This window comes from Delphinapterus leucas, chromosome 2 (genome assembly GCF_059928025.1).
Source record: "Delphinapterus leucas isolate spDelLeu-1000000601 "Yukka" chromosome 2, BTC_Dleu_Yukka2, whole genome shotgun sequence".
In the NCBI taxonomy this organism is placed as follows: Eukaryota; Metazoa; Chordata; class Mammalia; order Artiodactyla; family Monodontidae; genus Delphinapterus; species Delphinapterus leucas.
In genome coordinates this window covers 60546808-60572198 of record NC_143130.1, presented here as the reverse complement: position 1 = coordinate 60572198, position 25391 = coordinate 60546808, and the positions used below count along the sequence as shown (strand labels likewise).

Genomic DNA, 25391 nt, shown 5'->3' with positions numbered 1-25391 from the left:
GGAGCCTGGAGCAGATCCCCCAGCCCCAGTCAAGCTTCAGATGACATAACCCCAACTTGACTGCAACCTCATGAAAGATAGAGCCAGGACCACACAGCTAAGCCATGCCTGGGTTCTTAGTCCTCAGAAATGGTGTGAGAAGATATATGATTGCTGGTTTAAGCTGCTAAAGTTTGGGATTATTCAGTATGTAGCAATGCATAACAAATGCACCATGACACTAGACTTTGATGACGTAAACATTCCTAATTTTAAGAAGAAGTGCTGCAGGATATCACTACATGTGCACCAGAATGGCTGAAGTAAAGAAGACAACAGTACTAAGTGTTGGCAAAATTATGGAGCAACTAGAACTCTCATGCACCATTACAGTGGGAGTGTAAAACAGTACAAACATTATATGAAAAGGTCCTGCAGTTTCTCTAAAACTGAACACATACCCACATACCCACATATGATCCAGCTATATCTACCTATGATCCTAGATAGCTACTCCTATGTATTTATCCAAGAAAAATGAAATCACATATCCATAAAAAGACTTGTACAAGAATGTTTGTAGCAGTTTTATTCATAATAGCCAGATCTGGAAACCACTCAGATGCCCATCAAACAGTGAACAAATAAATGAACTGTGGTATATACACATAATTGCAAGACCACTCAGCAATGAAATGAACTACACGAATACACAACACGAATGAATCTCAAAATCATTCTCAGTGAGATTAACAGGCACAAAAACAGCACATACTGATGATTCGATTTTTGTGAGGTTATGGAACAAGCAAAACCAATCAAGATGGAAAAAAGTTGGAACAATGGTCACTGGGGGCTGGGGAGATGTGGGGATGAGTTTTGACTAGGAAAAGGAGTGAGGGAACTTTCTGAAACCATGGTAGTACTTTATATTTTGTTAACAGTTTGGGTCACACAAGTGTGTGCATTTTGCAAAATTTGTTAGTGGTACACATAAGGTTTGTGCATTTATTGCATGGATTTTACTTAAAAAAGAAGCATAAACAAATATTGTAACCTAGTCGATGGTATTTAAGGTAAAATGTAAGTGACATATCTGCAACTTATTTCAAAATACATGAAAAATTAGATGGATTGATGGGTAGAGAGAAGAATGGACAGAGAAAATACATGTGATAAAGCAAGTAGAATAAAATGTTGATTGTAGAATATAGGTGGTAGGTGCATGGGCATCCACTGAATAAGTCTTTCAACTTTTCTGCATGTTTTCACAATGTAATCTTGGACGGGACATCCCATCACTTCTGCCATATCTGGGCACACAAACCAACCCTGGTAGAATGTGGAGGAGACAGCACAAAGTTTACTTTCATGTAAACTAGTGCAGGACATATGAGAGAAGTGAGGTCTGTCTGTATGAAACTGTTTATAACTTGGGGGTGCTAGACAGTGTCTATTTTGACAATGTTTTCATGGACTTGGAATATAATGTTTATACTTGCTTCATGTCAGTTTTACTCTCTACCTCAGAAAGAGATGAGTTCATCAGAGGCCATTCATGTGGAGCCCTCATCAGCCCTACCCCGGATATGCATTTCCAGGGTGGTTAATGTTAACTGGACATTTCAAAAAGGAGACAGTGGGGTGTGTACAATACTTTGGGAAACACGGCCCAGGGACTATCTCATTCAACCTAAAAGAATGTAAATGTTACAATTCTAAGGTTTAGAGCATGAGTTTGGTCTTCTAAAAGTTGATTTAGCTGAAGGTTAAATGTGAGACTCACAAGCAAGTGAAGATCTGAAAACTGTGACATTTGTTCACTTTAGGCTGTCTGGCATTTGCAAGGACAGCTGTGGCTACACATGGAGGTCCTTTGGGAAGGGCACTCTCCCCTCAGTCACCTTGCTTACCCAAGCACAGGAGGAACAGCCTCTGCCCAGATGCTTGTTGGTCTCCCCCGAGCATGGAGAAGGGGAGCATGGTCATTTCAGCCATAAGTGAGGGCAATGGTACCCCATATCCCAGGTTCCAGGTGCTGTCTTTAATAGCTTTATAAAATTGACATGGAATAAAATGAACATATTTGAAGTATACAATTTGGTAAGTTTTTACATACGTATATACTACAAAACCATCACCACAATCAAGATAGTGAACACATCCATCATTTTCAAAAGACTCCTCGGGCTGCTTTGTGATCCCTCTGGCCTGCTCCCCCTTGTGCTGTCTGAGGCTGTCACTGATCTGTTTTATGTCATTATGGATGAGTGTGCGTTTTCTGGAGTTTTATATAAGTGGAATTGTACAGTAAGTACTGTCTGGCTTCTTTCACTCAGCATAATTATCTTGAGACTCATCAACGCTGTTGCATGTATGGATAGTTCAGTCCTCTTGATTGCTGAGTAGTATTCCTTTGTATGGCTATACCATATATTTTTTATCTATTTATCTGTTGATGGACATTTGAGTTGTTTCCAGTTTTTAGCTGTTACAAATAAATACAAGAATATCTTTGTACAAGTTTTTGTATGGACAAATGCTTTCTGTTCTGTTTGGTAAATAAATACCCGAGTGAAATTGATGGGTTGCATGCTAAGATACATTAATTTTTAAGATGCCACCAAATTGTTTCTGAGTGGCTGAAGCATTTCACATTGCCACAAGTGTATGAGGATACCAGTCCCTCCATGAGCTTGCCAAAACTTGCTATGGTCAGTATTTTTGGCTTTAGTCATTCAATAAATGTGTAGTAGTATCTCATTCTGGTTTTCATTTGCATTTCTCTAATGACTAATAATGCTGAGCTCCTTTTCATGTGCTTATTTGACACTCATTTATCTTATCTGGTGAAGTGGCTGATCAAATCTTTTGCTCATTTTTTAACTGGGTAGTTTTATTTTTAATTGAGTTTTGAGAATTCCGTACACACATTTTGGAAACAAAACCTTTATTAGATCTATGGTTTGCAAGTATTGTCTTCCAATGTGTGGTTTACCTTTTAGTTTTCTTAACACTATAAAAAGAAGTTGTTAATTATGATGAAGTCCAATTTATCATTTTTTCTGTTATGAATCATGTTTTTGGTTTTGGTCATATCTAAAAAATCTTTGCCTAGGTGAGTTAACTAAGATGGCAACACAGGAGTCTCTGGAGCAACCCCCCCCCTTCCACAGATGCACTGAAAGTACAACTAAACACAGAGCAATGCCCTCTGAGAGAGATCCAGAAATAAGTCATGTGACTCACATATCCGGTGAACAAGAAAATACCCACATTGAAACAGGAAGAAAAGGCTAAGACACAATCTTGCCATAAACCCTACCTTAGTACTGTGTCATACATTTGGGAGGGGAATCCCTAACCCCCAGCTTCTTCCTGAGAAGCAAAGGGTTTGGACCCCACATTTAGCTCCTCAAATTTTAATACTCCCATCTGAGAAATCGACCCCCCCCAAACACCTAGATGTGAAAGCCAGTGGGGCTTGTATCCAGGAGACCCACAAGACTATAGCAAACAAAGAAGCAGTTCTTAATGGGCACCTCACTGTATATATCCCCTCACCACCAGGACTCAGTGCAGAGGGAGAAGCAAAAACGTCCATCTCCCAGTCTTTGCCTGAAAGGGGTCTGTTTATCTGTGTACTTTAAAAGCTGCCTGAGGGCCAGGCTTCTAATTTAGCACGCATCTAGGGGCCAGCTATGATGCTTCCTGAAGACCTAGGAAGCTGGCAGACACCCTATCCATCTTCTCCCTCCAGCCCACTCCAAGTCACCAATATCTCCCTGGAGGAGCTTGTAGCCTCATCTGCACCCCAGCTTCTATGGCTGCCACCTGAGGGATAGGTCCCTGGATTGTCTGGATCTGAGAGCCAACAGGGCTTCCACTCATGAATTTCATAGGACTAGAGAAAGTGAAGTAGTTCTTAACAGGTTATCATCCCAAGGCCTGGTACAGAGGGAGCAAAAGCTAAAATGCCACTCTCTCAGTCTTTCCCTGAAAGGGGTTTATCTGCATATTTTATTAATTTTTTTTTTAATTTTATTTTTTTGCGGTACGTGGTCCTCTCACTGTTGTGGCCTCTCCCGTTGCGGAGCACAGGCTCCGGACACGCAGGCTCAGTGGCCATGGCTCACGGGCCTAACCGCTCTGCGGCATGTGGGATCTTCCCGGACCAGGGCACAAACCCGTGTCCCCTGCATCGGCAGGTGGACTCTCAACCACTGCACCACCAGGGAAGCCCTATCTGCATATTTTAAAAGCTGCTACTTGAGGGAGAGAAGGTATCTAGGGGTTGGAAGTGATCTTCCCCAGAGACTGGGGAAACTGATGGACACCTCCCCCACCTTCTTCCTCCAGCCAGCTCCAACAATAAAACCAAGACATCAATATTTCCCTGGAAGGGACTTGTACACATGCCTAGAGCCCCATATTTTGTGGCTGCTGAATGAGGAATGGACCCCAGGATCTCCTCACTCTGATAGCCAATAGGACTTACATTCATAAGTCCCACAGGACTGTAGCAAATGAAGAAACAGTTCTTAATGGGTACAGGAGCACCCCCCCACCTCCACCCCACCCCAACACACACACACACACACACACACACACACACACACCATAGCTATATACCCAGGCTTGGCACAGAGGGAGCAGGAAAAACTGGCTCTTCTCTAAGTTTGTCCCTGGAAGGACCTTAACTATATACTTCCCCAGCAGGTGCCTGTGGGTCCAGCTTCTAATTGGCCTGCATCTAGGTGCTAACTATGATCCTTCCCTTGGAACACTGACAGGTCTTGGCACATTCTCAACTTCTGGGAGCCACTAAGAACAAAAAGGCAGCTTGGAAAAATCACAAAGTTTTGAGAGACAATTAAAAGCTTAGGCTGGGCTGAATGGTAAGTTTCATCTAACTACACAAGACCACCGTGCCAAGACTGGGGGAGGTGGTTGTTTTATCTAATGCACAGACACTAACACAGAGAGTCAAGGAAGATGAATAAATAGAAGAACATATTTCAAACAGAAGAACAAGATAAATCTCCAGAAAGAGATCTTAATGAAATGGAGATAAGTGATTTACATCATAGAGAATTCCAAATAATGGCCATAAAGTTGCTCACCAAGGTCAAGAGAGCAACACCTGAACAAAGTAAGAATTTCAGCAAAGAGAAAATATAAAAAAGTACCAAGCAGAAATCACAGATCTAAAGAATACAGTAACTGAACTGAAAAATTCAGTAGAGAGGGTCAACGTCAGACTACATCAAATAGAAGAAAGGATCAATGAACCAGAAGACAGAGCAGAGCATTCATCAAATCAGAGGAGCAAAAAGAAAAAAGAATGAAAAAGAGTGAAGAGATTTTGGGGGGACACAATCAAGAGGATTAATTACACATTACAGGGGTTTGAGAAGAAGGGAGAGAAAGGGGCAGAAAGTTTATTCAAAGAAATAATGGCTGAAAACTACCCTAATGTAGGGAAAAGAACATCCAGATCCAGGAAGCCCAGAGAGTTCTAAACAAGCTCAATCCAAATAGACCCACACTGAGACATATTATAATGAAACTGTTAAAAGTTAAAGACAAGGAGAGAATCTTAAGAGCAGCAAGAGAAAAGCAATGTGTTACGTACAAGGGAATCTCTATAAGACTATCAGCAAATTTTTCAGCAGAAACTTTGCAGGCCAGAAAGGGGTGGGATGGTATTCAAAGAGCTGAGAGGCAAAAACTGCCATCCAAAAATACTCTACCCAGCAAAGTTGTCCTTCAGAATTGAAGGAGAGATAAAGAGTTTTCCAGACAAACAAAAGTTGAACACTTTCATTACCATTTGACCAGCTTTACAAGAAATGTTAAAGGGAATTCTTCAAGATGAAACAAAAGAATGCTAATTAGTAACATAAAATATATGAAGTATAAAACTCACTAGTAGAGGTAAATATAAGGTTAAATTTTGAATATGCTAATTTTGTAATGGTGGTAGGTAAATCATATAATTCTATCATAAAGGTTCAAAGACAAAAGTATTAAAAATAACGACAACTATAATAATTTGTTAATGGATACAGAATGTATAAAGAAATTTTGACAAAAAATATGAAATGTGGAGGAGTGTAAAAATGTAGAGCTTTTGCATGTGTTCAAAGTTAAGTTGTTTGAGCTTAAAATAGACTATTATAAATACAATAAGTTTTATGTAAGCCTCATGGTAACCACAAGGCAAAAGCCTACAGTAGATATGCAAAAGATAAAGTAAAAAAAAAAAAGAATACCATTATAGAAAATCATCAAATCATAATGGAAGCCAGAAGAAGAGGAAGAAAGGAACAAAGGAATTTTTTTTTAAGAATCCAGAGAACAATGAACAAAATGGCAAAAGTAAGTCTCTATCTATCAATAATTACTTTGAATGTAAATGGACTAAGTTCTCCAATCCAAAGAGTAGTTGAATGGATGAAAAAACAACACCCAACTATACGTTGCCTATAAGAGATTCACTTCAGTTTTAAGGACACACATAGTCTGAAAATGAAGGGATAAAGAAGATATGCCATTCAAGTGGAAACCAAAAGAAAGCTGGGGTAGCCATACTTAGACAAAAACCACTTTAAGTCAGAAATGGTAACAAAAGACAAAGAAGGTTATTATATGATGATAAAGGGGTCAATTCATCAAGAGGACATAACATTTGTAAATAACTATGTACCCAACATAGGAGGACCTAAATATATAAAGCAAATATTAACAGATCTGAAGGGAGAAAAATACACAGCAAAACAATAATTGCAGGGCACTTCAGGATCACACTTTCAACAATGGATAAATCATCTAGATAAAAAACAATAAAGGAACATCTGGATTTAAACATACTTTAGAACCCATAAGCCTAACAGACATATACAGAACATCCCATCCAACAGCAACAGATCACACATTCTTCTCAAGTGCACATGGAACATTCTCCAGGACAGGTCATATGTTAGGCCACAAAACAAGTCTTAAAAAATTAAAAAAGACTGAAATCATGCTACGTATCATTTGTGACCACATTGGTATGAAACTAGAAATCAATTACAAGAAAACTGGAAAATTCACAAATATGTGGAGATTTAAAAACATGTTCCTGAACAACCAATGAGTCAAAGAAGAAATCAAAAGAGAAATAAAGAAAATCTTGAAACAAATGAAAATGGAAACACAACACACCAAAACTTATGATTTGCTGTAAAAGCAGTTCTATGAGGGACCTTTTTAATGATAAATGCTTAAATTAAGAAAAAAGAAAGATCTCAATTAAATATCCTAACTCTACACCTCAAGGAACTAGAAAAGGACTAAAAGTAAGCCCATAGTAGAAGGAAAGAAATAACAAATACCAGAGTGGAAATAAATAAAATAGAAACCAGAAAAACAATAGAAAAAAATAAAGGTAATTTAGAGCTGTTTTTTAAAAAGATAAACAAAACAGAGAAATCTTTAGCTAGACTTAAGAAAGAGAAGACTCAAATAAATAAAATTATAAGTTAAAGAGGACACATTACAACTGAGACCACAGAAATGCAAAGGATCATAAGAGGCCGCTATGAACAATTATATGCCAACAAATTGGACAACCTAGAAGAAATGGAAAAATTCCTAGAAACATAAAACTTATTAAGACTCAATCATGAAGAAATAGAGAACTTGAACAGACTAATTACTAGCAATGAGACTGAATCAGTAATCAAAAACCTCCCAACAAAGAAAAGTCCAGGACTAGATGGCCTCACTCATGAATTCTGGCAAACATTTAAAGCAGAACTAATGCCAATCCTTCTCAAACTCTTCCAAGAAAAAAACAGAAGAGGAAGGAACACTTTCAAAATCCTTTTATCAGGCCAGCATTACCCTGATACCAAAGCCAGACAAGGACAATACAAGAAAAGAATATTTTTGACCAATATCCCTGATAAACATAGATGCAAAATTCCTCAACAAAATACTAGAAAATTGAATTCAATAATACATTAAAAGGATCATACACCATGATCAAGTGGGATTTATTCCAGGGATGCAAAGATGTTTCAACACCCACAAGTCAATCAATGTGATACATCACATTGATGCAATGGAGAATAAATATCATAACATGGATATCTATATCACCAATGGATCATCTCAATAGATGCAGAAAAAGCATTTGACAGAAGTTAACTTCATTTCATGATACAAACTCTCAACAAAATTGGTATAAAGAAAACATACCTCAACATAATAAAGGCCACATAGGGCAAGCCCACAGCTAACATCATACTCAATGGTGAAAAGCTGAAAGATTTTCCTCTAAGATCAGGAACAAGACAAGGATGCCCACTTTCACCACTTTTATTCTGCATAGTACTGGATGTCCTAGCAAGGGCAATTAGACAAGAAAGAGAAATAAAAGGCATCAAAATCAGAAGGAAGAAGCAAAATTGTCTCTATTTGCAGATGACGTGATCTTATGTATAAAAAATAATATTATATTTATAAAGACTGCACCAAAATGCTGTTGGACCTAATAAACAAACTGAGTAAATTTTCAGGATACAAAATTAATATACAAAATCATTTGCATTTCTATACACCAACAACAAATCATCAGAAAGGAAAATTACAATAGCATTTATTTAGGAATAAATTTAACCACAGAAGTGAAAGATCTGTACACTTAAAACTATAAGAATTTGATGAAAGAAACTGAAGAAGACACAAATAAATGGAAAGAGATTCCATTAAGTTGGGAGAATTAATATTGTTAAAATGTCTATACTACCCAAAGCCATTTATAGATTCAATGCCATCCCTATCAAAATTACAAAGGTATTTTCTACAGAAGTAGAAAAAAATCCTAAAATGTGTATGGAATCACAAAAGACCCTGAATAGCCAAAGCAATCCTGAGAAAGAACAAAGCTAGAGGCATCCCACTTTCTGATTTCAAACTATATTACAAAGTGACAGTATTAAAAACAGTATGGTGCTGGCATAAATGCATACACATAGGTCAGTGGAACAGAATAGAGAGCCCAGAACTAAACCCACATTGTATAAAGTCAACTAATTTCAACAGGGGTGCCAAGAATACACAATGGGGAAAGGATAGTTTCTTCAATAAATAGTGTTGTGAAAACTGGACAGCCACATGCAAAAGTATGAAACTGGACCACTATCTTACACCATATACAAAAATCAACCAGAACTGATTTAAGACTGGGACCTAAGACCTAAAGACCTCTCAGGAGAAAATTAGAGTTGGATCTTTGACATTTGTCTTGGCAACGATTTTTAGATTTGGCATGAAAATAAAAAATAAACAAGTGGGACTACATCAAACTAAAAAACATTTGCACAGCAAAGGAAACCATCAGCAAAATAAAAAAGCAACCTATGGAATGGGAGAAAATATTTGTAAACTGCATATCTGATAAGGAGTTAATATTCAAAATATACAAAGAAATCCTATAACTCAGGAGCAAATCCCCCAAATAATCCAATTAAAAAATGTACAAAGGGCCTGAATAGACATTTTTCCAAAGAAGACATACAAATGGCCAACAAATATACGAAAAGGTGCTTGACATCACTAATCATCAGGGAAATGCAAATCAAAATCATGATGAGATATCACCTCACATCTGTTAGGATGTCTATTTTAAAAAAGACAAGAGATAACAAATGCTGGCAAGGATACGGAAAAAAGAGAGAACACTTGTGAGCTGTTGGTGGGAATGTAAATTAGTATAGTCACTATGGAAAACAGTATGGAGGTTCCTCAGAAAATTAAAAATTGAACTACCATATCCGGCAGTTCAATGGGATCCAGCAATCCCATTCCTGAGTATTTATCCTATGGAGACAAAATCATTATCTCCAAGAGACACCTGTACTCCCGTGTTCATTGCAGCATTATTCACAATAGCCAATATATGGAAACAACATAAATGTCCACTGATGGATGAAAGGATAAAGAAAATATATATACACAATAGAATATTATTCAGCCTTAAAAATGGAGGAAATCCTGTCATTTGCAACAGCATGGATGAACCTGGAGGGCATTATGCTAAGTGATATAAGCCAGACAAAGACAAATAATGTATGATCTCACTTATATGTGGAATCTTAAAAAAAAATTTGAACTCATAGAAATGGAAAGTAGAGAAGTGGTTTTCATGGGGTTGGGAGGTGGGGGAAATGGGGAGAGGTTGGTAAAAGGGTACAAACTTTCTGTTATAAGATGAAAAAGGTCTGAGGGGTTAATGTATTATGTGGTTCCTATAGTTGATAACACTGTATTATATAACTGAAATTTGCTAAGAGGGTAGAGCTTAAATTCTTTTACAAAAAAAAGGAAAAAGGCAAACAGTTGATGGATGTGTTAATTAACTTGGTAAGGAAATCCTTTCACAGGGTATACATATATCAAATTATCATGTGTGCACTTTAAATATCTTGCAATATTATTTTTCAATTAGATCTCAATAAAGCTGGAAAAAAAACTTTGCCTAACCTAAGGCCATTAAGATTTTCTCCTATGCGTTTTTCTAAAATATTTTTGAGTTTTAGGTGTTACATTTAGGTCTATCATCCATTTTGAGGTAATTTTTGTATATGCGTGAGGTATAGCTCAAAGTGGGTTTTTTTTGTACATGAATATCCAATTATTTCACCGTCATTTATTGAAAAGATTATTTTTTCTGCACTGAATTGCCTTCGTTTCTTTACTGGATTTCAGGAGTCAATACATATGAGCTATTTCTTGACTTACCCATGTTTCATTGATCTATTTCTCTATCTGTATGCCAATTCCACACTCTTTTGATTATGGACCTTCATAATGATTCTTTTTTTTTTTTGCGGTACGCGGGCCTCTCACTGTTGTGGCCTCTCCCGTTGCGGAGCACAGGCTCCGGACGCGCAGGCTCAGCGGCCATGCCTCACGGGCCCAGCCGCTCTGCGGCATGTGGGATCTTCCCGGACCGGGGCACGAACCCGTGTCCCCTGCATCGGCAGGCGGACTCTCAACCACTGCACCACCAGGGAAGCCCCATAATGATTCTTAATAACAGATATTGTTAGCCTGCAACTTTGCTCTAATTTTTCAAAGTTCTTTTGTTTATTCTAGGTTTTTGCATTTCTCTTTGAATATTAAAGTAGCTTGTCAATTTTTACAAGAAAATGCCTGCTAAGATTTTGACTGGAATTGTGTTGAGCTTAAAGATCAATTTGGGGAGAATGACATCTCAACAATATTGAGATGTCATGGATGTGCAACAACTCCCCTTTCATTTAGGTCTTTAATTCTCTAAGCAATGCATTGTAGTTTCAGTGTATAGGTCTTACACACTGTTGTCAGATTTATCCCTAGTATTTCATATCTTTTGATGCTATTGAAAAAGTTATATTTTGAAATTTCAATTTCCATTATTCATTGCAGATATACAGAAATGGAATTGACATCTGCATATTAATCTTGTATCCTGTAACACTGCTGAACTCACTTATTGGTTCCAATAACTTTTTGTAAATTCCACTGGATCTTATACATAGGTCATTATGCCTTCTGTGACTAGAGATAGCTTACTCTTCCTTTTCAATCTAGATGGTTTTTGAAATTATATTTTCTTGCTTGACTACACTGGCTAGGATCTCCAGGGAAATGATGTATATAGTGGTGAGGGTTGGCATCCTTGTCTTGTTCCTGGTCTTAGTGCGAAAGCATTCTTTCTTTCACCAGTAAGTATCTTGGTAGCTGTAGGGCTTTTTGTTTGCTTATTTGTTTGTTTTGTAAATGCTCTACATTAGATTGAGAAAGTACCCTTCTATTCCTAGTTTTCTGAGAGTTTTTATTTTTTAAATCAGGAATGAATGTTGGATTTTGTCAGACTCTTTACATTCCTATTGAGGTGATCATATAGTTTTCTGTGTTTTGGTTTGTCAATATGGTAAATTACATTGATTGATGTTTGAATGTTAAATTAGTTTTGCTTTCTTGGGATAAAACCCACTTGGTCATGATGTATTATACTTTTTATATATTACTGAATTCAATTTGCTAAAAATTTGTTTAGAGTTTTCATATTGATCTTCATGAGGAACATCTGCTCTGGACCGTTTGGTTTTGTATTAGGGTACTACGGCCTCATAGCATGGATTGGCAAGTATAGCTCTTCTTTGATTTTCTGGAAGAGTTTGTGTAAAACTGCTGTAATTTCTTCTGTGTGTGGTAGAATTTACCAGTGAAGTGTCTGTGCCTGCATCTTTCTTTGAGTGAAGGCTTTTAACTCCAACTTAAATCACTTTAAGAGATAGAGAGAGATCCAGGTTATTTACTTTTTCTTGCATCGCCTTTGGTAGTTTGCACCTTTCAAGGAATTTGTCAATTTCATCTAAGTTGTTGTAATTATTAATATAAACTTGTCCATAATATTCCCTTATAATACTTTTAGTGTCTATACAATCTGTACTAAGGTAATTTCTCATTCTTCATATTGTTAATTTATCTTCTTTTTCCCTGATTATCTGGCTAGAGGTTTATCAGTGTTATTGATCTCAATGAATTTACTCTTGAGTTCATTGAGTTGTCTATTATTTTTCTCTGTTCTGTTTCATTACTTCTATTCTGATATTTATTGTTTCATTGCTTCTGCTTGCTTTGGGTTTAATTTGCTCTTCTTTTTCTAGTTTTTAAGGTGGAAACTGAGGTCATTGATTTGAGGCCTTTCTTTTTTTCTAACAAGGTTAGTGATAGAAATTTCCCCTACGTACTGCTCATTTCTTCAGTTATTTTTTTCTGTCCCTCACGCCCCTCTTCAGGAATTTCAATTACACATATTTTAGGTTAACTGCACTTCTTCCACAACTCACTGACATGCTTTAAATTTCTTTAATTTTATTTTCTCTGTCTCATTTTGGATAGTTTCTATTATTATGCCTCTATGTTTATTAATCTTTGTTTTTCTGTAATATTCAATCTGCTCTTAATCTCATTGAGTTAATTTTTAAACTCATGTAGTTTTCATATCTGGAAGTTTGATGTGGGTCTTTAAAAATATCTTCTACATCCTTACTTAGATTTTTGAACATACAGAATACAATTTATTCAACTCTGCTGTTTTTACAACTTTTAATAACTCTTAATGTCCTTGTCTGATAATACTACCATCTATGTCAGTTCTAGGTTGGTTTTGACTGAATAATTTCTCCTCATTATGGGTCATACTTTCCCACATCTTTGCATTCCTGCTAACTTTTGATTGGATGACAGACAATGTGAATTTTATATTGTTTGGTGCTGGACGAGTTTATATTCCAATAACTATTACTCAGCTGTGTTCTGGAATGTAGTTACATTTCTTGGAAACAATTTAATCCTTTTGGGTCTTGCTTCTATGGTTTTAGGTGTGACCAGGGCAGTTTTTATTCCAGGGTTAATTATTTGCCATTACTGAGGCAACACCCTTCTAGAAATCACACTCGGTGCTTTTCCTATTTGATGGGTGGGCACAGACACTGTACTTAGTTCTGTGTTGCTGGTGGGCACTGTTCCCTCTAATCTTAGTTGGTTCTTTCCCCAGCTGCACATAACTTCCTTACACACATGCCAAGTAGCAGAGGCAAACCCTTGGTACATCGCTGGCGTTCTTCCTGTGCATCTCTCTCCTCTCTGCTCTGATCTCCCTCACTCCCCGACTCTCAGCTCTGACTCAAGACAGGCAGTCTGCTGGGCTCCATCTCGGATCCTTCTCTCCACACCACATCCTGGAAACACTCTCAAGACAATGAGCTCCGCAACCACAGGACTACCCTTGTATGTTTCCCATCTTTCAGGGATCACTGTCCTTCATTGTCTAAAGTTCAGTGGCTTGTTTCTTACACACTGCTCTCTTCTCTTTTCTCAAGCATGAGGGTAAGCCCATTTCCTAATGCTCCATCTTGGCTGGAAGCAAAAGTTTCCTGATGCTGTTTTTAAACTATTGTTATGGAAAGTTGTATAAGCCTCCAGAAATATACAGAAGATTATTATGAACCCATGTGCATCCATCACCCAGTTTTAATAAATAATCAGCTCATGGCTAATCTTGTTTCATTTCTAATCTCACCCATTCCCCCACCTCCCAAATCTCAGAGTGATACCATTTCATCCATCACTATTTCAGTGTGTGTACATTTCTTAGCATAACCTCAGTAACAATATCACACCTAAAACTAACTGACAATAATTCTTCAATATCATCAGGTATTGAGCAGTGAGCTGCTTGACTAGGGGCAGAAGAGGCTGGGAGAGTGGCAGTGAAGACACTTGGAGGGGGTTAAAGGGACACAGATCCTACTGACTGCATCACATACTCCATTAAGAAGTCCACCCACAAGCTGCTGGGGATGCCTCTTCAATGAAATTCCATTTAGTCTGCGTTATTGAGTACACAGGGCTAGGAGCCCTGGAGGAACATGCCTATCAGGGGAGCAAGGTAGAAGAACACAAAAAGGTGGGTAGCTCAGGTGGAGACATCCTCCAGAAAGACCGAAGTGGATGTGGTTGGCTTTCCAGAGAGGAAGCATTTAATTTCAAGCAGCCAGTGATGGTACCTGGGGTTACAATCTTCCCTAAGGGAAAGGAAACGAGGGATCTACTTAATTGATTAGCGTGCCAGAACGGAACTACCACACGTAGTCCTAATGGTCTCAGTTTGTTTTCACAAGTATTTAAATACACTCACCCGTCTAAGGAGAAAATGTTTCCTCCTGAATGGGACCATGCCAGAGGAGGTGTCTTGGAAATTGGATCCTGGAGAGGACTTTTTTTTTTGGTTATTTCAAATACGACTAATCTAACGGCAGAGCTGCCCCCACTGGGGACCGGACAGTAGGGGGAGGAACCTGTGGTTTCATTTCAGTAATCATTTCTAGATTCAAAAGTAATCCCGGCTCTGGCCAGAGGCCATCAGACCTTCTCCTCTAATTCCCACTCAGGATTCACAGTCACCAGGCTGCTTTTTTCTTCCCACTCAGGGACGTGGGACTTGCTCACAGCAGCCCTCTAATCATGCAAATTTGAAAAAAGTTAGAGCAGTGAATTCTCCTGGTAAATCAGGTGACGTGTGTTCAAGACTGGGCTTCAGATCTAGCTTGACTGCAGAGAAAGGATGCTCTGGGTAAATACATGTGGTGAATCTGGCCTTGGGACACTTTTATTTCTCACTGTAATTAAAAGTGTGACCATTCTGGAGCCCACTTTGGTTTCCTGGGTGTTTAATAAGTTAGTGTGACTCTTGGAGCCAAAGCATCCTGGGTCAGCCACGGCGACTGGCCAGGCTCCAGGCAGAGGGCCTTTGGGCTCCTCCCACCTGTGAAATGTTCCATGGCAGCCTTGTGGGTTTGCTGGGGGTGGATGATCAGCTGTCAGGCTAAGGAGAGACTTCTGCTAAATACATGCTCCCCTGAGTTGCCTCCATCTCTCCCCCATTTCTTGGGTGTATGCTTTGGAGCATTACTGCATTTATCCAAGCCAGCAGCTGCTGTCCCTGTATCATAGGAACATTTTCAAAGGCCAAACATAAAGGTTAATGGAATTACCTGTCAATATGACTGGCAAGTGATTGGGAGTTGCCTCTCCATACGAGCTGGACCACCATTTGCATATTTCCAAACTAAATATACTTCAAACCCAAGGAACCCAGTACTGGAAAAGGGTATATTTCCTCATAAACAACTTTAGAAACTTTGGTTATCAAATTACCAACTCAACTGGTAAACATACATGCATTTTAAAATACGTGGACAGCTTCCCTACGTGCACATATATTTTTGAGAATACGATTTAACTCACTTGTCACCATGGTCCTTAATTTTGAAAATTCCACAAAGATTCTGAAAAATTAGACTAGGGACATGTGAGATGTTAATTTCCAGTTAATGTTTTTTCTAAATGCAGCCTGGCTTCTTTGCTTAAGGATATTTGTCCCCCATGGATAGCAACATAAGTGAGGCATGGAAAGAATATCTTGGTAAAGCTGTAAGGCCTGAAATTCACAGTTATTGTAGAAGTGTGAGAGTCGCTTTCTCTTTAAGTAGGGAACTGACACTTTAAGAACCCACGTGTTTGGCCTCCCACTCGAAAATCTTTTTAACCAACTTTTAATATATGTCAAGTGGCCAGACAGTGCCTGGCACATGAATGTTAGCTATTAGTTCTAGTTTTTGAAGAGTCTTTGTGGTCTCTTGAAGTGGTACTTTATTTGAAAGTTAATTAGTCACATCATAAAATGGGTTACTCAAACATTCCTCCAGTGATTCATTAAAATTCTTCCGAATGGACATAGCATGCGAAATGCTGCTATACTCTACAAGGACACAGTGGGTACAGGAATCAATGGTAGGTGATCCGGTTTTGCAGAAAAAAACCTGGTATTTAGTGTCACAAGTGGATTCACATGTGGTTCTGCTATGTCCTGACTGTAAATTCAAGGAATTTTCTTGGCCTCGGTTTTCTTGCCTACAATGGGAAAGCTAAGACTTTGTTAATGTGTTGCATGGATTAAATAAGACATCACATTTAAAGAGCCTAGTGTCTGATATAGAACAATGCCCCATAAATGCTAACTACTGTCATCAATGCTACTGCCCTTGTTTTTAAGAACTCCTTTTTCTTTATATTTTATATATCCCTTTAATTTAATCAGGGAAACTCCCTTTAGATTGGTTCCATTATTAACTTTTTTAAAAAACTGAAGTATAGTTAATTTACAATGTTGTGTTAATTTCAAATGTATAGCAAAGTGATTCAGTTATACGTACATACACACATATATATGTATATATGTATTTTTTCTTTTTCAGATTATTTTCCAAAGAACTTCTAATTTAATGAGGAAAAAAAGTATGTGATCAATTATCAAATAAGACACAACCAAATATCTGTTGTAATAGAAGTCTACAAAGTTCTGAGGAATGGCAAGGAATGACCAACTCATTCCAACTCTTCCTAGAAACTTCTTTCCCGGGTATCCACTCTCTCATACCTCAAATCTTTGTTCAGATTCCATTTTTTTTAGTGAGGCCTTCTCTGACAACCTTAACTTAAAATTGCACCCATACCCGCACCCAATACCTGCTCCCCTTATGCGGGTTTCTCCATGGCATTAACCACTAAAATACCATCTAACTCATTTATGCTGTTTATTGTTTGTCTCCATGCACATGAGGATTTCCTGCTGGTTGCTTGTTCCTGGTTCCCAGAAGCCAGATCACACTATTGAGGGGCTAGCATGTGCCAATGGTGGGGGGACAAAGTGGGCAAAACCTGGAAGGGTCCTTGCTGTCATGGAGCTTGTGGTCTAACTTGGAAGAGGAGTAGAATAAAGGGTGAGACGGAGTGTGTGTGCGGGGGAGTGGGCAGCACTAGACATGAGCTTAAACACAAGCACAGAGGTGTATGGTGTGTCTGGGGAGAAGGATGGTGAAGGGATGCAGTGGGAGATGAGGTAGAAGGGATGGAGCAGGGCTGGATGCTGAAGGGACTTGAGTGGCTTGTGAAGGAGTTTATTCTGCAGGTAGAGGGGATATCAGAGGAATCTGGGAAACAAAGTCACCCAACCTGACCTTTGTTTCAGAAGGACCACTTGACCAACTGGCAAAGGGAAGCCCGCGGCCAGGTAAGGACACACCCTTCCACCCAGAGGCTGATTGTTGTTCACTTCCTCTGCCTTTGTCTCTGCTTATCCCGTTGTCCCTATCCTGCCTTTTTTGCCGGATTTCTATCAGCCTCTGCTACTCTTTCTTCTCATTGCCCTTCCTCTGCTGTACTGTGATTCCCATCACTGTGTGTTTTTAACTTTTTATTTTTTAAAAAAATAAATTAATTAAAAACACAATTTTTTTTTTTTACTTTACTCTTTTTAAAAATTGAAGTATAGTTGTTTTACAATGTTGTGTTAGTTTCAGATGTATAGCAAAGTGATTCAGTTATACGTACACACACACACATATATGTGTAGGTATATATACATTTTTTCAGACTCTTTTCCCTTATAGGTTATTACAAACTATTGAGTATAGTTCCCTGTGCTATACAGTAGATCCTTGTTGGTTATCTGTTTTATGTATAGTAGTGTGTATCTGTTAATCCCAAACTCCTAATTTATCCCCTCCCACCTTTCCCCTTTGGTAACTGTAAGTTTGTTTTCCATGTCTGCGGGTCTTTTTCTGTTTTGTAAATAAGTTCATCTGTATCATTTTTTAAGATTCCACATGTAAGTGATATCATATGATAATTGTCTTCTCTGTCTGGCTTACTTCACTCAGTATGATAATCTCTAGGTCCATCCATGTTGCTGCAAATGGCATTATTTCATTCTTTTTTATATGAATAATTGAGTAGTATTCTATTGTGTGTATATATATACCACGTCTTCTTTATCTGTTCATCTGTCGATGGACATTTAGGTTGCTTCCATAAAAACACACAAATAGTTTAAAAAACACTACAGAGAGGGTCCACGTACCTTTCACCCAGCTTCTGCCATCATTGAAATTTTTTTACCCTTAGAAAGATCTGAGACCTCACAATGAAAATAGTTTGTTCTTTGAAACACTGACTTTTAGAAAAATCTTGACCCAAATAACTTTGACAATTTAAAGAACCCACCATACGTAGGTAACCATGGTCTTCCCACTTGTAAAAACAGAAGACAGGTTCCAGGGTATATGAAGGAAGGACACCCCACTGCGTCTCTCCTACTGAAAGCAGCTATTCACCTGCTACTATTACTTCATTATTACTTCACCTATTACTTCATTATTCAGAGAAGTAATGAGAGCAGGCAGACTGAGGAAGAAGACCACAGAACTGGTGGTGAGTTTATCACTTTTTATTTCTAGTCTCTCTGACGTGAACTCAGTGCAGCCCAGAACTCAGAAGTGGGCATTGGTTCCAAGAGGAGACCTCTCCTCTGGCTCAAGAAGCAGGAAGGGGGTCTACAATGTTCAGAGAGAGTGTAGAAGTCCCTTATTTATCTTTTTTTTTCTTAAATTTTTTTCCTCAGTTCTCTTGTGCCCCAGACCTCAAGCAATCCTGTGGCAGCAATGGGAGATGGCAGGAAATCAGAACAGGAAGGCCGAGAACCTTCCTCTCTAATCAGAGGAGCTGTGGATCCCAGCGGGTGTGGCGAGCCCCACTGCTGTTGCTCTCTCTCTGGCCTCTGCTCAGCTCTGAGATGGGTGCAGTCAAATCAAGTGTGCAGGAGTGCGGGGCAAACACAGCCTCAGGGTGCTGGCTGAAGGGCTGGAGAGCAGAGTCCCAGGGACGCAGAACTATCGAGGCAATTATGATAAGGCAGGAGCTTGGGAAAGCAACCCCTTAAAGTTGTTTATGAACTCTTGGGTTTACCCCTGAACTGCACATGTATGGATCTGACCCTAAATAGACTCCAGAGACTTGGAGCAGTAAAATATGGGACAGACGACTTGCCTAAGTCCCAGACTGGCCAGTAGGTGGTACATACACCAGACAGATCCAACAGCACTTCTCAAAGACTTGAAGTCGAAACCACGATCCACAGAAGTCTTGGGGAACTGAGGACTTGTGGTCTGAACCCTACGGGGTTAATTACTTCCTAAAACAAAAATAACAATATCTGCCATAAGATTTAAAAAACAACCAAAGTCTCAAAACATAATATTCAAAATATCTAGGATACAATAGAAATTTACTCACTATACCAAAAAACCCAGGGAAATCTCAATAGCAATGCTGGGATGCCATAGATATTGAAATTAACTGACCAAGACTTTAAAGCAGTTATTATATTTTCTAACCAGTAAGAGAGAGCAAACACTCTTGAAAAATACAGAAAGTCTCAGCAAAGAAACAGAAGATATAAAGAAGAATCAAGTGGATATGTTAGAAATGAAAAAATTCAACAAATAAAATAAAAAGTCATTGGATGGGCTCAGTAACAGAATGGAGATGACAGGGGATTCAGTAAATTTATAAGTAGATCAACAGAAGTTATCCAATCTGAAAAATTGACAGAGAAATGACTGGAAAACAAATTGAGTAGAACTGTAGGGACCTGTAAGACAATAACAAAAGGTCTAACCTTTATATCACCCAAGTCCCATTAAGAGAGGAGAAAAATGTGCAGCAGAAAAAATCTTTAAAGAAATAATGGCTGAAAGGCTGGTTTACTATTAGAAGGCAATCAATGCAATACATTATATTAGCAGTTTAAAGAATAGAAACAACTCAATCATATCAGCTGATGTAGAAGATGCATTTGGGAAAAACTTAACAACTATTCATGATAAAACTTTCAGCAAACTAGGACCAGAAAGGTATTTCCTTCACCTGACAAAGAATATCAACAAAAACCCATTCTATATAAAGCTGAAAGACTGAAAGCTTTCCCTCTAAGATCAAGAACAAGGCAAGGATGTTCCCTTTCACCACTCTTATTCAACCTCTAACTGGAAGTCTTAGCCAGTGCAATAAACAGGAATAAGTGAAGAATAAGAGTAAGGTAAGAAATATAAATAAAAGGCATACACATTGGAAGGGAAACAACATAATTGTCTACATAGAAAATTTCAAGGAATACACACACAGACACACACTCTTGAACAAATAATTGAGTTTAGTAAGATTGCAGGATATGAGGGCAACATGGAAAAATCAATTGCATGTTGATTATATACGAGCAATGAACAATTAGAAACCGAACTTAAAAAAAATACCATCTACAGAAGTTCAATTCCTCCCTAGATATATATCTTACAAAATACGTACAGGATCTGATATGCTAAAAACTACAAAATGTTCATGAAAGCACTGAAATAAGGCCTAAATAAATGGAAAATATAGCTACACTGACTTCATGGGTTGGAAGACGTAACATAGTTAGCATTGATTTATAGATTTAACATAATTCCAATAAAAATTCCAGCAGGAAACTTTATAGATAGAGGTAACCCAATCTTCAAGTTTATATGGAGAGGCAAAAAAATAGGATACTTGAAACACTTTTGAAAAAGAAGAATAAAATTGGAAGAATCATGCTGATTTTGAGACTCACTACAAAGCTATGGTAATCAAGATGGTGGAGTATTGGCTAAGGAATGGACATAGCCATCAGTGGAACTGAACCAGCATCAATAAATAGTTTCCTACAGATACCCTCAGTTGGTTTGTGACAAATGTGCAAAGGCAATTCAAAGGACGAAGGATAAGGTTTTCAAAAAATGGTTTGAACAACCAGTCATCTATACGCATAAAAATGAACCTTACCCTAAATCTCACACGTTATACAAAAATCAACTCAAGATGAGTCAGAAATCTAAATGAAAACATAAAAGTATAAAACTTTTAAGAGTTCACACAGGAGAAAATCTTCATGACCTGGTTATGCAAAGGTTCTTAGACATGTCATCCAAAGCATGATCCATAAAAGAAAAAAAAATGATAACTTGGACTTCATCAAAATTAAAAACTTCTGCTCTGCCAAGGGCATTGCTAAGAGAGTGAAAAGTCAAGCACAGACTGGGAGAAAATATTTGCAAATCACGTATCTGACAAAGGATTTATACTCAGAATATATAAAGAACTCTCAAAACTCAACTCTAAAAAAAATAGCAACCTAATTTTGCTGAGAAATAGGAAAAAGGCTTGAACAGATATTTTGCCAGGGAAAATACACAGATGAAAAATTATAACATGAAAAAAATTCAGCATCATTAGTCACTAGGGAAATGATAACTAAAATGATGAGGAAATACCATTCCAAACCTACTACAATGGCTAAATTTTTTTTTAAAAAGCCAAGAGCTGGTGAGGATGTGGGGCAGCTGGCACTCTCACACGTTTCTGGTGGAAATGCAAAACGGTATTGTACTCTGGAAAACAGTTTGGCAACTTCTTTTAAAGTTAAACATATACTTACCATGTGAACCAGCAATCCCTCCCCTGTGTTTACCCTAGAAAAATTAAAACTGTGTTCACAAAACCCCTGTTCTCAAGAGTATCGCAGTTCTAGTCTAACTGTAAAAACTGGAAACAACTGAATGCCCCCTACAGGTGAATGGCTAAACAGTCCATGGTCCATCTCTACAATGGGTACCACTCAGTAGAACAAAGGAACAAACTATGGATACACACAACAGCTCAAATGAATCTCAAAATAATTACGCTGAGTGAAAGGAAGCCCGTTTAAAAAGATTAGGTTCTGCGTGACTCCATGTATATAAAGTTCTCGAAAGAGACAAAGCCAAAGTGATAAAAAAACAGAGCAGGGGTTGCCAGTGCCCAGGGTTGGGGAAGGCACAGCGTTAAAGAGAGCAGGAGGGGTACTTGGGGGTGATGCGACAGTTCTGTGTTCTGAGAGCGGTCATAGTAACACAAATCTATACACATGTTCGAATTCTTAGAACTGTACACAAAAAGTCATTTTCCTGTATTTTCCCTTAAAAAATAAAATTAAAGAAAAAAGAAAAGAGTTGACAACTCTTGCTTCCAATTGAAGCCTAACCAGTCCTCAGCAGCGAGGTCAGTACTAGTTGCAAAGAGGGCAACCACGGACAAGATCTTCTGCTACTGTCTGAGCATCTCTACACGCTGCTCACTCCACCTGAGCATTTACATCACAACTCCTAATGTTTACGATCACCCTGGAAAGTGGGTTAGGCTCATTGTACAGAAAAAAAACTGAGGCTCAAGGGAAATGAAATAATTTGCCCTGCATCTCGTAGCCAGTAAATGTTGAGTCTGGACTTGACCCCAGCCCTTGTTGCCAATCTCACTGTAAACGTACTTCCCCATATGACTGCTCACTGAAATTAAGAAAAGCAGTGAAAGCTATCAGGGAGATGTTAGAACAGCACTTTGATTCACATATATCACTGATATTCTCTAAGCATATTTTATGGTAAACCCCGAGTTTGTTTGAAATTCTGGGAGGTTCAGGGAAATTTAAAAACTACTCCCATTTTATCAGAATCCCCCAATAAGCGGCTAATTTTCAATAGGATCGAATAGTTACCTCCAGTCATACAAATCTACAGTAATTCATATTTTTCCCTAAGTGAATGAAGGAATCATTGTGACTTAACACGACTTGACCAAGTATTTGCTAATTTCACAAGTAGGAATTTATACATATGAAGCAAAGATTAATTGTTTAAAAATTTTCCCCTTTCACACACAGGACGCTCCTAAGAAGTTGTAATTGGTTCTTCCCACTTCTTCCCTTCACCCCACCACGAAAAAAGAAATTTCAAAAATACACAAAGTAAATCCATTCTAGAGACTGAAACTAAACATTACTTTTTATTTTATTATGACTATAGCCGAATAACTATCTGAAAACATTCTAAATATGGACTATGCACATTTTTCATGTAGTGAATGGCATCTACTCTAAAAGCTTGAGGATGAATTTGCCTTCTTGCTTGTGAATTATTTTCAACTATTTTATTGGCTATTAGGTGTTCTTTCACCAAAAACTTTGGCCTAAAGTATTTTTGTCTCAGCTAAGACAAAGATAAGAAGCTACGGTCTCCAATAAAAGTGTTTTTTTGAATGTTCTCTAATTTCTGCTTTACTAGATATATTTTCTTTAAAAAATAGGTATTGGTAGATTTTGACTCGGTATGTGTAAGCTTTAACGCAAAGCAAAGCTTAGCTAATGCCTTCTGCTCTTTTACTGTAGAGAGTTGGGTGATCTATTCCATTCCCCAAAGAAAGACAAGAATAACAAAAGTGATTTCATCATCCACACCTTCTTTTGCTTTTTTAGGAGTCCAAGTACCACCCTCGTCAGGTAAGAGAAACCTTCTTATCTTTTGTCACTGGGTTGGGGGGTGGGCTGGAGGAGGCCTACCTTCCAGCAGGTCTCTGGCCAGACCAGGTTCTGCCCCCGTGGACCGAACAAAGTCTGACAGGACTGCGTCCATATCAAGAGTCATAGGATCGTGTAGAAGGGCCGCCCAACACTCAGCCGAGGTGGGGTTTGGAAGCAGGCTAGAAACCATCCATCTGCAGGAGAGAACAGAGAGGCAAACATGATGGAGAGAAGAAACCAGTTCTGCTCGCTGTGCCATATATTTGAGCTAATGTGGGACATTGCCTGATTGCCTGATGTGTGACAATAAATTATAAAAGTCAGACTCAAATGTCTTCCCTTTGTAGCTGCCACAGGAGAGAGGGGGCATTCCCAGCTCAGTGCTTCCTACTTTGCGTTCTGTCTATTTCAGTGACTACCGATTGAAAAGGATGGTCTAGGTTGGTCTAGAAAAATTAAACACCGGATCTTAAGATTCATTTGGAGTCGCTAGATTTCTAATCCCCTTCCAAGTTATGCAGACGTGTAACACTTCCACAAATGTAATTGTGTTGCCACTATATCCCACCTACGCCTTTATCACTGACCCATCCCTGTGCCCACCTCAGCCCTCCCCCTCACTTGGCTCTCAGGAAAGATTCCACATCAATCCAGAGTCGACAGAAATACTACACTTGCTGAAGAGGACAAACCGTTCGCCAACTTTCCAAGAGTTGTCATTCTCACGACAACAATCCAACAAAATTCATAAAGGTCTCAGATTTCCTAGGCAGAAGAATCCCAGGTAGGGGGATAAAACAGTGCCCTGCAGCTTGACCACAGGCCGACTGTGCCAGCCGGCTGCTGGGGAAAACCAACCAGCACACAGCATGTGAGGGTGACTCCCACCAGTGAACCAGGGCCACCAGTGGTAATACAGTCATGCCTGATAAAGCACAAATGCACCCTCTGTCTCCTTCAGTAAGGGGTTGGCAAAGTATGGTCCACCACTTGACTTTGTGAATAAAGTTGTATTGGAACCAGCCACGCCCACTCATCGTACTGTCTGTGGTTGCTTGTGCACGTGTCTGAGTCAAGCAGTTAAAACAGAGACCATAAGGCCCACAAAACCAAACATACTGGACTTCCCTGGAGGTCCAGTGGTTAAGAATCTGCGCTTCCACTGCAGAGGGCATGGGTTTGATCCTTGGTCGGGAAACTAAGATCCAGCATGCCACGCAGTGTGGCCATAAATAAATAAATAAAATAAACAGATCAAATTAAAATTTAAAAACTAAACATATTTACTATTTGGACCTTCACAGAAAGTTTGCTGAGTAAAGGTGATGGAAAATGTTATCCTAATGAATATGTAATTAACTTTACATGTCGTGGGGTGAGTTTAAATCCCATGCTATTGATGAGTGTCCCGTTCCTTTTTCAGGATAAGCACTTGGATGGGCTCTGCTCAGAGGGCTAGGTTTGTGCCGACTGCTGCTGCTTTAGAGCCAGAAATGCTAGCCTAATCTCAGCCCCAGCTCTGCCCCTGTGATGAGCTGTGTCATGCTGTGTAACTTCT

General features: G+C 38.6%; 1 protein-coding gene across 2 annotated transcripts in view; it reads right to left on the bottom strand.

The window, feature by feature from the left end:
- Nucleotides 1–24806, bottom strand: part of LOC111177912 (OTU domain-containing protein 7A) — a 178475-nt gene extending 153669 nt beyond the window's left edge. For both annotated transcript variants that reach the window (XM_089906927.1, XM_089906928.1), the window contains exon 1: nucleotides 23873–24806. In XM_089906927.1, coding sequence (XP_089763053.1) covers nucleotides 23873–24092 — 220 coding nt within the window. In that variant the 5' untranslated portion in view covers nucleotides 24093–24806. The remainder of the gene's footprint in view (nucleotides 1–23872) is intronic.
- Between the last annotated feature and the right edge of the window lie 585 nt (nucleotides 24807–25391).